The sequence below is a fragment of the Rousettus aegyptiacus genome, unplaced genomic scaffold (genome assembly GCF_014176215.1).
Source record: "Rousettus aegyptiacus isolate mRouAeg1 unplaced genomic scaffold, mRouAeg1.p scaffold_m13_p_3, whole genome shotgun sequence".
Lineage (NCBI taxonomy): Eukaryota > Metazoa > Chordata > Mammalia > Chiroptera > Pteropodidae > Rousettus > Rousettus aegyptiacus.
This window is the reverse complement of record NW_023416306.1, coordinates 122,398,246-122,411,470: the sequence shown is the minus strand read 5'-3', so window position 1 is coordinate 122,411,470 and position 13,225 is coordinate 122,398,246. Positions and strand designations below refer to the sequence as shown.

Sequence of the window (13,225 nt, the reverse complement as noted above, 5' to 3'; positions counted from 1 at the left end):
TCATTGCAGATTGTTATTACAAATGCTCAGATTATCCTGTCTTTAACCAGTGGGAGCCTCTCTTCAAGTTCTTGAATCCTTTTGACATTATTCCTTGGTAGTTTCTTTGCCTTCTAGTTTGGTAAGATGTATTGGGCTCATTTGATATATTTCTTGCCCCAGATCTGGAAATGGCTTTTCCTCTAAAGAATGGGTTCCTTTTAGTATGGAATAGTAGTAGAGACCACAGCCTGTGCTCAGAGATTCTCATTGCCATTGATTTGGTCATCATTTCTAGGCTATTTTGATAGTCGGAGCTAAGCAGTTGTTTTTCTCTGAGAATTCATGAGTTCACATTGAAATTTCAAATTGAAATATAGATTTTAAGGTTCTTCTTAGATTTAAAATTTCTATCTTATGAAAAGCTTGGATTCTCATGGCATTAACAATTATTTGCTACATTATGTGCATATAATAGTTACAGAATAATGAGGCAAACACTTTTGATAATAACATTACTGAGGACAGTTAAAACTTCTTTCTTTTTTGCAGCTATTTTTGCTTTTATGATGTGTCCCGCTAAGGATATACAGTTAAATTACTTGTTTTGAAGTCACCCTATACTTCCTCTCTGTATGATGCTACCAACTTGATATACAGATTGATTTATTTAATTTTGCTTTTGTGTGAATTTTTAAAAATTATTTTCTTTCAATATAATGTAAAATATTGATACAGTTTTGAAATAAAAGTGTATAAATCCAAGGCATTTTTCAGCGAAATCTAGCTTCTTTCCTGATCTCTCTACACTGTTCTTCCCTCCCTTTTTAGGGAACCAATTAAAAAATCATTTAAAAAATATATAAGTGCATGCATATCACTTTTCCACTTTCTCAGATAAAGAGTAGTTTACAATATACATTTTTTTGCACCATCCTTTACTTAATATATCCTGGACATCACTCCATAGCAGAACATAGGAAATTTTTTTTTTTTAATTTCATCTCTGTAGTTTTACTGATGATATACCCTAGTTTATTCTTTTATAATTTAAGTACAAATTAACATAGTACCTTGGATTGTATCTGTTTGATTTCTATAGTTATCGTCAAATCTTGTAACCCAATGGTGTTTAGTTTCTACAACTATCTTCGAACTCATCCTTTGCTTATTCGAAGAAACCTTGCCTCCCCTGAAGGAACTTTGGCGACCGTAGGTCTCAAAACTGAGAAAAACTTGGTTGATAAAATTAACCTCATAGAAAGAAAATTATTTTTTACCACTGCAAATGCTCATTTTAAAGTTGGATGCCCTGTTTTAGCTTTGGAGGTACTCTCTAAAATTCCAAAAGTTACCAAAATATCTGCCTTACCTGCAAAAAAAGAGCAGTCTGACTTTATTTCTAAAAAGGTGGGTGATATACCTTCAGAATCAAAAACTCTGAGTGATGACAATAAAAGTTCTGGCATTGATTGGTCAAATGTAACTTCATCACAGTTTGATTGGAGTCAGCCAGTAGTAAAAGTTGAAGAAGAACCTCTTAATCTTGATTGGGGCGAAGATCATGACAGTGCCTTAGAAGAAGAGGATGAAGATACAGTTGGCTTAGTAATGAAAAGTACAGATGCCAGGGGGAAAGAAAGACAAGATCAGAAAGCCTCAGACCCTAATATGTTATTGACTCCTCAGGAAGAGGATTGTCTTGAAGGTGATGCTGAAGTTGATGTGATTGCTGAACAACTAAAATTCAGAGCTTGTTTAAAGATCCTTATGACTGAACTAAGAACATTGGCTACAGGTTATGAAGTAGATGGAGGAAAACTCAGATTTCAACTCTATAACTGGCTTGAAAAGGAAATTGCTGCATTGCATGAGATATGTAATCATGAAACAATTATTAAAGAATATGCCAGTAGAACATATTCTAAAGTAGAAAGTGATCTTCTGGATCAGGAAGAAATGGTAGACAAACCAGATATTGATTCATATGAGCGCCACCAAATAGAAAGACGAAGATTGCAGGCTAAACGAGAGCATGCTGAAAGACGAAAGTTATGGCTGCAGAAAAACCAAGATCTGCTGAGAGTGTTTCTTAGTTACTGCAGCCTTCATGGGGCCCAAGGTGGTGGTCTGGCCTCAGTAAGGATGGAGCTCAAGTTTTTGCTACAAGAATCCCAGCAGGTATGAACTTCACTTTTGTTTTCAATCTTGGTTATTTTAATAATTTCAATAGTTCTGCCAGTTATAGCTATAAAACTTTTTTTTACTAGTTAATCTAAATATGTTCAACTTCTCTATAGGAGGCAGATATTTATAATCTACATAGATCTTTTTAGTCTAAACTTTTGGGAATCGGAAGTAGGCTTAAAAGCTTGAGTCATACTCATCTTTATCTTCTGCACCTAGCATACATAGTACCTGGTACATATTGGGTCCTCAATAAATTTTTGTGGAGTGGGGGAATAAGTATATGAGTATATTATTTATATTTAAATATTCATCGCCAATATTTTTATTAGATAACTATTGTTATTTTTCTCCTTCATTTTAACTATTTTGAAAAAAATAACTGTCACCCACAGGAAACTACAGTGAAGCAGCTCCAGTCTCCACTGCCATTACCTACCACCCTGCCTCTGCTTTCAGCAAGTATTGCATCAACAAAAACAGTCATAGCTAATCCTGTATTGTACTTAAATAATCACATCCATGATATACTTTATACTATTGCTCAGATGAAAACACCGCCTCATCCCAGTATTGGAGATGTGAAGGTAATGTAAATTTTATCATTTGATATTGCACACATTGAGAAGGTAAATATGTTGTACTTGTCTTCCAAATCGGACTTAGAGGAAATATTTTAAAGTCTACCTACTCAGTCCTGATTAGTTAAAGACTATTTGTCCAATGAATGTAATTTAAAAGTAAGTATTCTTACTTCTGGAAAGTTATTGTCTTCCTTTAAGACAGGAAATAATCTTTTGGTAATAAAATTAATTTCCTAGACAATTTTCTTGACACATTCCTTTAGATCCTCCATTTCCCTTAAATGAACCATTAAGTTAGAAATATTTATGACGATTTGCTTACATGCCAAGATATTTTGAAAATATGGGTTCTAAGGGTATTTTTGAGAGAGCCATGATTGATCTGAAATAGTCCCAGAGAAAGTATCCTTGTAACTCTTTCCCTGATGATTGTGTTGGAGGCTATACAGGAGTTAGGGGCTGTCAGAGTTTTGGCAGTTTCATTACTTAAAATGAAACCTATTCACTGTTTTGATAACTTAAAAAATGGATAGATTCCAAGAAACCTTAGGGAGCTTGGCAGGATCTGAAGGGCCGATCAACTTCCACTGTGCTGGCCTAAGTGTACTTGTGCTGTGCTTTTTCCAATTCCAGTGCCTGATGTCATTTCAGGTCCCAAACTTTGTTCATTTCTTTTGTTTGAAAGGCCTGTTTGATCTCTGGTAGTGCATTCTTCTGAGGGACCCAAGATATATTTTTCACATCAACCTATTAGAGACTTCTAATCTACAGCATACATTATTTTAGAAGAGATTACTTAAATTATTTGTTAGGCGAATCGAACACACAGAAAAGGCAAAGTGCATATAAATTCTAAGTAAACATTTCCAATCCTAGAAATTTGGATAAGGCTTTCAGAGAGTAACTATTTCTAAGGTCCCTTCAAATTTTAAAATTTTGTGAGTCTGAAGATGTTGATTCAGTATAGCATTTTAGAATGTGGTTTTTATTATATGTTGACAATTTTTAAACTTTCTAAATAAAATGTTAAGGTTATGCACTACTCATACATAAACAGTAAGTAAATTATTTGCTTTTTGGAAAATCAACCATTTTACATGGTGATTAATATGTTTTCTAAACATTTAATTCATTCTCATTGATGAGATCAATATTTTATTTTTATGAAGGGAAATTTCATAGGTCAAGTTTAAATAAAAGCTCTGAAAACCGTACTTATTTTGTTTGTTTTTTTTGGTTTTTGGTGTTTAGTTTTTTTTGAATATTACTATTTAAGCTAATTGTTAGGAGTCTAGGACAGACCCAATAGCATGAACATTAGTGCTTTTCTTAGGAAGCCTAGTAAATGGCAGACTCACAGTAAATAAATATTTGATAAAGATGTGTCTGAATCAATTAGCTTTGTTGTGGGCATGCATATAAAGTTGGGTGAGTGTTGTTTTAGAAGTTTTAAAGTAGTCGGTAGTGTCATAAAAGGATCTAGTCTTATGATATTGCTAGTTTCCTGGGTATTTTCTAATTTTTAAGATATTACTGTTGTATAGAAATGTTAGTACAAAATGTAATTTTGGCTGTTTTGGTTTTAGGTGCACACACTTCATTCACTAGCAGCTTCACTTTCTGCATCAATTTACCAAGCATTATGTGACAGTCATAGCTACAGGTAAAAAAAAAAAAAATCACCCAAATAGTATTAATACAGCAAAAATATTAAACTGTTCCAAACTTATATTAAAGTTCTGTTTCGTAGGGACTGAAAAATCCTCAAATATGACTGCCATGTTTCTTTAATAGATGAGAGAGAATGAAAAAAAACAAATAATGATTTGTTTAGTTTAGCTGTCACCTGATAACAGACATATAGAATACGACAAATAATAAATGGAAATTAGCAACATCACCATCTTTTTTTGTTGTCAAGAAAAGTTTTCATTATCTAAAATAATTTATAAAATGAAGTTTTCTAAATTTTTTTCCGTTTCGAAACTATGTCTTTTAGCATTGGATTAACTTCTATTTGTTTAACTGGTTTTTAGTTGAAAGAAGAAATACTTTTGTTGAAAAATGAAAAAGTACATTCCTAACATTGAATTATTAAAATCAATTTTACTTACTCATATGCATATAGCATAAAAGTCTTTGGAAGTGATATCAATTAGAAGTAATGGTTCCAATTTTTTAAAATGTAAAATCGACTTCATGAGTGTGTACTTTGCATTTTAATGACTTGGGCAGGTTAAGTAGTAAGAAATTGAATCACTTAGAAAGATGACTCAGATTTAAATGAATTATATTAATACATGAAAAGTTTGTAATATACATAGAATCACATTAAATTTGTATTAAACATATGTCTAGATTTTTTTTTCTTATAAATTCAGCAACCTTTTGTGGGAAGATTTGATATTGCATAAAGAATTACTCTCTCAAAATGGCCTGTACTCTGATTTTAGCCTAATAAGGCCATGTCTAACTATTCCTAAGACTTGAAAATGTAACTAAGAAAAAAAAGAGGGTTTTTAAAAGATGACTGTGGGTATCTTCATGTTCAAAGACAACTTGTTAGTTATTAATCCCTGGTTAATGTGGCGCCAAGTAAGAATTCAAATACATCTTTTTAAATGTGTATTTTCTAGTTCTTAAGCTATGATTAGCTCTCAAGGGTGTCAGCTTTACTTTTGCTTTTGCATTTTCTTCAACTCCACAAAAATGAGGGAAGTAAATATTCAGACACATTTTGGCTTTAGGATTAGGTATTTCTAAACTATGAGTCTCCAGATTTTAGTTTTATAATTTAATTCAGGATTAAGTTTGCACAATTTTGCAGAGCTAAGAAATGCAACAAAATTGTACCCGGAAATTTTCTAATAATTCTAGTACATTAGAACAGTAGTCTTCTTACCTTAGACTTTAAAAAAAAAAAAAAAATGGATAAACATAGGAAAGATCTCATAGTATTAAGTGGCTTCTGGAAAAAAATTTTAAAAGACTAAATGTCATCTACCCAACATAATAAAATTTGATATTTTGGTATTTTGTTTTTAAAAAAACTATCAATAAACATTTGTATCTAATTTCAAGAACTTTCTAAAATCTTATTAGGATAGTGAATTGAGTTTTAAGAATTTTGTTTTTGTTATAATCATCTAAAATAAATATGTATAAAGTACAATTGCTTATTACCTCTGTTAAGATGATAAATAACAACTTTATATTTGTTTTAGCAGTCAAACAGAGGGAAACCAGTTTACAGGAATGGCATATCAAGGACTTCTTTTAAGTGATCGTCGAAGACTGAGGACAGAAAGCATTGAAGAACATGCAACACCAAATTCTTCTCCTGCTCAATGGCCTGGTAAGACTTTAAGTGTTTTTTTAAATCTTCTATTTGGCAGTTCTTTTTTTAAAAGTTACCAACTGGTTTCATGATTGTTGTTCTTTGTAGATTTGGTAAATGGCTTTTTATTAATTTTTGATGATATTTTCTATCATGGGTTAGAACTTATTAAGTACTGTAATGTTGTCTGAAGACTCAGAAAGTTAAGGCTTCAAAAGCAGCTGTGTTGACCAGCATAAAAAGAGCAGGGTTTAACATCTTTCATAAGAGTGAGCACATCATCTTCCATATCCTTAGAAATTCTGGGTCATAGAGAGCAGTATCACAGCAATACTCTCACAGATATATCAGAGAGAACACACTTATTCTTGAGTGTAAATGTACATATTGGGATAGGACTATCCCATTCTATGGTACTTATGTCATACTGTCTTCCGGTCTTTTTTTTTTTCTGGTTGGTTCTCTTTCTCATTTGCTACATTTCAAACCTCCTCCACTCTCTTATAAAGCCTTTTCTGGTCTGCCATGTCATTTAATTTTTACTCTGTTTTGTAACTGAGTTTACATATTAATGATCATTGTGAAGAGTGGCAGTAGAAAGAAGTGACAAACTCAAAGTGCGCATTTAAAATTCATTTATACATAAGTTGGTAGAAACATTGTTTTAATTTTAACTTTTTATTGAAATAATTTTAAACATACAAAGGTACAAAAATAGTACAAAGAATTTCTCTATAACCTTCAGTCAGAATCCCCAAATATTAACATGCTGCTTTATCATTCATTCCTTCTTTCTCTCACTCATTCACTTATGTGTGTATATATGTGTATTTTTTCTGAAATATTTGAAAGTTGCAGACGTGATGCTCTTTTAAATCTAAATGTATCTGTGTCGGTCCAGAAAACAGACATTCTTTCGTATAACCATAGCACAGTTATCAAATTCAGCATCTTAAACATTGATTTTTTTTCTATAGATTTTTTTCAAATTTCACTAGTAGTCCATGTAACATTTAGTTGTAATTTCTCATGAATCTCATTCTTTCTCATGACGTTCACACTTTTGAGAAGTACTAGCTGATTATACTTTAGAATATCCCTCAATTTGGATTTTTCTGATGTTTTCTTACTATTAGATTCAGATTATGTATTTTTGTCAGAGATACCACAAAAGCAATATTGTGCCCTTTTCAGTGCAAAATATCAAGGGGTACTTGCTATCAGCTGGTCCCGTTACTGGTACCATTCACTGTGATTGCTTGGTAAGGCCATCTCTGCCAGATTTCTTCTTTGTAAAGTTACTGCTTTTTTCCTTTGCAATGAATAAGGATCTTTGGAAGAGACCATTTGAGACTATAAAATATACTTTTACCCACTAATTCTAGCATCCAGTGATGATTCTTGCCTGAATCATATATTATTGTGGAGGTCACTAGCTGGTGATTTGCTAATTCTGTCATTTCTTCTACTTATTAGTTGAAATTGTACTGTAAGGAAGAGCTTTCCCTTTTCCCCCTTTAAATTATTTATTCGCTCATTTCTTATCAGTATAGATTAATAGATTCTTGTTTTATAGGTTATAAGCCACTTCTGTCATTATTTATCTTGTTGCCGAAATTATGGAAATGCATTTTTATATAATAAGCATACATAAATTTGGTTAAATTGAAGATTTGGAATTTTTTCCTTCTGGAGAATTATGCTGATATAGTTCTTCTGATATTATATACCCTTACAGGTGTGAACTCACTAATTAATCTCTTGAGTTCGGCCCAAGATGAAGACCAGCCAAAACTGAACATTTTGTTGTGTGAAGCTGTTGTTGCTGTTTACTTAAGTTTATTGATACATGCTCTTGCCACAAATTCCTCCAATGAATTGTTTAGACTTGCAGCCCACCCCTTAAATAATCGAATGTGGGCTGCTGTATTCGGAGGGGGTGTGAAACTTGTTGTGAAACCTCAAAGACAATCAGAAAGTATTTCAGGTAAGATTAATGTATGTAAATGTAAATAATTTCTGATGTTAAAATAAAAGATTTTTTAATATTTAAAAAATTTTTATTTTGAAAATCAAGGATGTTTAAAGTATGTTCACTCTTGTTATCTTAGTAAATAAACTCATTTTAAAATAAGAAACATTCAGTATTTTCAATTTAACTTTTTTCGGTACTAGAACAAATTTAAGGAGGATAAAAAAGGAATAGAGGAAAGGTAAAGGTACGTGAAAAGACAAATGTTAAGGAATGAGGACATGGAAAAAGGATAGTTTTTAATTAGAGAAAGAAAATTTAAATAAATCCTCAGTCTTTATAGAGCATACCAGCAGTTGGCTTCAGATTAAGTTTATGGTCATACAAGGTCACTGTTCCATGGTTTATTTATTCCATTTTCTGTACTTTTTTTTTCCTTATGGACTAGAATATATTTTTCATCCCACTTTTTAAGATGGTAAGATATGGTGAGATGTAGACTAATGCCATAGGAAAGGTTCCATCTCGATGCTGAAACATAGAAATCATCTGTATTTCATCCTTTGAAATGGTCATATTACAGATAAGCAATCAGTGGCGTAGTGTAAAAAAGAACAGATAAACAAAATGTGGTATATACATATAATGAAGTGTTAGTCAAAGAAAGGAATGAAGTACTAATACATGCTACAAACAGCATGAACCTCAAAAATATGTTAACTGAAAGAAGCCAGACACAGAAGTCACATATTGTATGATTCCATTTATGTGGAATATCCAGAATAGATAATCCATAGAGACAGAAAGCAGGTTGGTGGTTGCCATGGCATAGAGGGAAGGAGCAATGGGGAGTGACTGCTTATGAGGTTTTCATTTGGGGTGATGAGAACGCTTTAGATGGCAGTTGGATAGATGGCAGTTGCACAACAATGTGAATGTGCTAAATGCCACTGGACTGTACATTTTAAAATGATTGGTTTTATGTAAATTTCACCTCAATTAGAAAAAAAGTTAAAGATGGTTTAGCTTCAGGTAGTAGTCATGGGCAAAGTGAAAAGTGGACATATTCTGTATGTAATTTTAGGTTATTGCCAATAGATTGTTGATGAATTGTGTGGGGCATGGAAGAAAGAGGAATTAAGATAGAATTATCATTTTCTGTGATGGAGAACTTTAGGAGTGGAGTGGGTTGACTTCTACTTTTTGGCCCTCCCACATCCCATGAATTCTTGGATCCTTTTGATATTTCTTTTATGTATTCCTTGTATCTAACCCTTCCTCTCAGTCTTTACCACCCACCAACCTAGTTCAGGCCCTTCTGTCATCTTCATCCATCTTCCTCTCTGATAAAGCAAACCGTACCTCATCATGTGACTAGCTCAGGAAGCTTTTGTGAGAATGCCCATGAGATAAGCTCCTAGCCTCTTACCCACAAGCTATTCCTGGCCTAACTGTAAACTGTTGTTGTTATTGTCCTTCCTGATGCCTGTCTAGCAAAAGTAGTTTACTCCTCATTTATTCAAACCTTTGATCATTTGTTTTTATTCTCTCTTTCACACTTAGCTTTTGCCTTTCTTAAGGCATGCTTTTATTCTACATATTCAGTGAATCTATCTTGAACAGCATAGCCAGAAATAATCACTCAAGTTCCCTCCTTTATGACTTACTGACTATACCATTTATTTTGTACATTGTACCTAGAATTACTTTAGCTTTTATTCTATATAGCACAAAGGATGCTTCATGGCAAGAAACTCTTTTATGTTCTGTCCTCATCTGCATCTCTGCCATGAAGGCTAGAAAACTGATACAGTAATTAGAATAGTTTAGAAGCACAGATGTAAGTTATTTAGTCTGGACAAAAAATGTTAAAAGTAGGAGGAAAGAAAGGTTAACTCTTTGAATTAATAATGGAAAATAAATGCTGGTTTTTTTTTCTCCTATCTTTATTCAGCACCTCCTGTTCCTTCTGAAGACATAGATAAACACCGTAGGAGGTTTAACATGCGAATGCTGGTCCCTGGAAGGCCTGTAAAAGATGCTACGCCACCACCAGTGCCTACCGAAAGACCATCTTACAAAGAAAAATTTATTCCTCCTGAACTTAGTATGTGGGATTATTTTGTTGCAAAGGTAAGGGGCTTGAAGAACGTAGGTTTTAAGTGTATCTGGTTTAATGACTCTTGTACATGCATCACATAGGAATGAGGATAGCTTCTGGATTAAATCACCATAGTTTAGACATTTAATGTGTCAAGTCCAGTAACAACAGTCATTCAGGGATGATCAGATATTTGATATGGATGAGACAGATTAAAATCATATAGATAGATATAAAACTGAAAACAACAAACAAGTAAGACAAATAGAGACTCATGGACACAGACAACAGTTTAGTGGTTACCAGAGGAAGTGGGAGAGGTGGCAATAGAGAAGAGCAAAGAGGGTCAAATATATGGTGATGGAAGGAAATTTAACTTTGGGTGGCAAAAGGAAAATCATATGGGATTTAGGTATATATCAGAAGTCAGTTTATTAACATGTAATCAGTGTCATCCTTTTCTTGTGACTGGAATACATGTATCTACCATCTAAGTTCCCTTCAGCTGATTATCAGTAGTTCCCTTGGTCAGCATGGAGTTAGAGCAGAAGATAGATATTTGGGGGTTTTATCAGGCCATGGTGAGGCCCCATGACAAATCTCTGTTTCTCCAAAGCAGAGAAAACGTCTCTTGAGATCAGAATACTCATGGTGACCAGATCCATTAGACTTTCATTTTTGTACCATGTTGGGTGTGTCACTTGCTTTTTACCATTTTGCTTTTTTGAGCTCATCACCTTCTTTCTATTAACGTATCTTTTGTCTGCATGTGTTAACAATGTTGTCATCTTCTGTGAGTGCACATAAGGGAATACATTTCCCATCATGCCATGTTAAGTTAGAACAAAAATAATGATATATTTAAAAAATAACTTTACCTTTTATTGCAGCCATTTCTCCCTTTATCTGATAGTGGTGTTATTTATGATTCTGATGAGAGCATTCATAGTGATGAAGAAGATGATGATGCTTTTTTTTCAGACACACAAATACAGGAGCACCAAGATCCAAATTCTTATAGGTAAGTAAGGCTTTTCTCTTTTTCTTTTTTTCCCCTTTGTAGAAAATCCTTGTAATTTTGATTTTAAATAAAATAGCCATGAATTTATACAAGAACTGACTTAATGTTTTCAGGTTAGGAATTCTGTACCTTTGAGGTAAATTTCTAGACATGAGAGTATTTCTTTCACATCTTGTTTCAAAGAGTAGTTTACATATAGAGTCCAAACACAAACATTTTTAGTGAGAAAAATGCATAATTTATTGTTGTGCTGTTAGAAATTTCCGGGTGGGAGATTGTGCTAAACAGTTGACAAGGATTATTACTGTGCTTCTCGTGATTTTATTTTTCAATTAAGGAGAATTTTTTTTGTCCCCTCTTGAACAGCTGGGCTCTTCTGCATTTGGCAATGGTTAAGCTAGTACTTCACAATGTCAAGAATTTCTTTCCCATTGCTGGATTGGAATTCTCTGGTAAGTTTGGAATTTGAAAATTAATGTTAATAAATTGCCATCAGGTTCTTCTTAACAAAATTTATATGAAAGAGCATTTGGTAAATAAAATACTGCATTGACTATTTAAGAGATCTTTTTTATTTTAGGCTCCAGTCTACGGTTTTAATACATAGCAGAAATCACTGTCTACCTAGAAGGTAGAAAAAAAAGCAAAAAACCAGACTGAAGAAAGCTAGACATTTTTTCAGCTCATGTTAGAGCTTCGTTGAAAGCATTAAAAATCCAAATGATACTAGATTAAGATTTTCAGATTTAGTTGTACTTTCAGAAGTTTTGGCTATGAATTCAGATTTTATAAATATGTGGATGATGATCAACATTTTTATCAAAATAAAATGACATATTCTATCACTTTTCAGAGTTGCCTGTAACATCACCGTTAGGTATTGCTGTGATTAAAAACTTGGAGAATTGGGAACACATCTTACAAGAGAAAATGGATCAGTTTGAAGGTCCACCCCCTAACTATATCAATACATATCCATCTGACCTTTCAGTAGGAGCTGGACCAGCTATTCTTCGAAATAAAGCAATGCTAGAACCTGAAAATACTCCATTCAAGTAAGAATGCTTTTTTATAATACTGATGAGTGTAGCTTGGTTTAACCCGTCTGGAAGACAGTTTATCAAAATATGCCAGTAGCCTTCAAAACATAACTTTGAACCTGCAGTCCTATTTCTAGTAGTTTATGATAAGAAAAACATCAGAAATGTAGTTAGAAAAAATTTTTCCCCAGTATTACCTATAATTCAATAGACATACTACTTTTATAATCAGGAAGAAACCTTTATTGGTATTTTTTTGTTATTTTAAGAACTTACAGAAAAATTTTGAGATAATCTGCATATGCAAACAGGTGCTACTGACCTTTTTTCAGTAATTTAACAGTAAATACATTGTTTTTCATTGATGTTCATCTGGGCTCCATTTTGGTAAGTGGCATGTTTTGTTTTGGTTTTTTTTTTTTTTTTGAGGCAGCCTGCTATTATTAAGAATATTGCTCATAAGCTTGAAAAAACAGGGCTTTTTAGGTCATTAGGATATTAGAAATGAAATCTATGACTTTATTTTCATGGGTGATCGCATGCTTTAACCAACAGAACCAATCTAAAGTATAATTTAAAAAGTGAATCATAAGAGATTCATTTTACTTTCAACTCAACCTGTTCATTCAAGGAAACAAGTAAGAGAATTAATTGCTAGATGAAGGAATGATTTCTAGAAAAACTAAAAATTAAAAGTGAAATAAATTGGAAAATTTCGTTGAGCTTAATGTATCTTTGCAATAGATAATGGAGTTTTTTTTTTTTTTTTTAAAGCATCTGAACATATGAAACACATTTTCTACAGACTAAAAGAGTATGATATGTTGATTGTTTTACCAGATCTCGGGATTCCTCTGCACTTCCAGTCAAACGACTTTGGCATTTCCTTGTTAAACAAGAAGTTCTTCAAGAGACATTTATTAGATATATTTTCACTAAGAAAAGAAAGCAGAGTGAGGTATTTAAAAAAATTCTGTTGTAATTTTTGTATAGTTTTCTTTAAC

General features: G+C 32.7%; 1 protein-coding gene across 4 annotated transcripts in view; it reads left to right on the top strand.

Annotated features, from left to right (window-relative positions):
- The window catches only part of DMXL2 (Dmx like 2), a 108,707-nt gene that overhangs the window by 82,450 nt on the left and 13,032 nt on the right, over positions 1-13,225 (top strand). For 2 of the 4 annotated variants that reach the window (XM_016162670.2, XM_016162672.2), the window contains exons 24-33: positions 1,082-2,160; positions 2,562-2,753; positions 4,337-4,413; positions 5,975-6,105; positions 7,826-8,074; positions 10,014-10,192; positions 11,051-11,181; positions 11,548-11,633; positions 12,035-12,236; positions 13,062-13,179. In XM_016162670.2, coding sequence (XP_016018156.2) covers positions 1,082-2,160; positions 2,562-2,753; positions 4,337-4,413; positions 5,975-6,105; positions 7,826-8,074; positions 10,014-10,192; positions 11,051-11,181; positions 11,548-11,633; positions 12,035-12,236; positions 13,062-13,179 — 2,444 coding nt within the window. The remainder of the gene's footprint in view (positions 1-1,081; positions 2,161-2,561; positions 2,754-4,336; positions 4,414-5,974; positions 6,106-7,825; positions 8,075-10,013; positions 10,193-11,050; positions 11,182-11,547; positions 11,634-12,034; positions 12,237-13,061; positions 13,180-13,225) is intronic. The other 2 variants (XM_016162673.2, XM_016162671.2) reach the window with 1 other exon arrangement.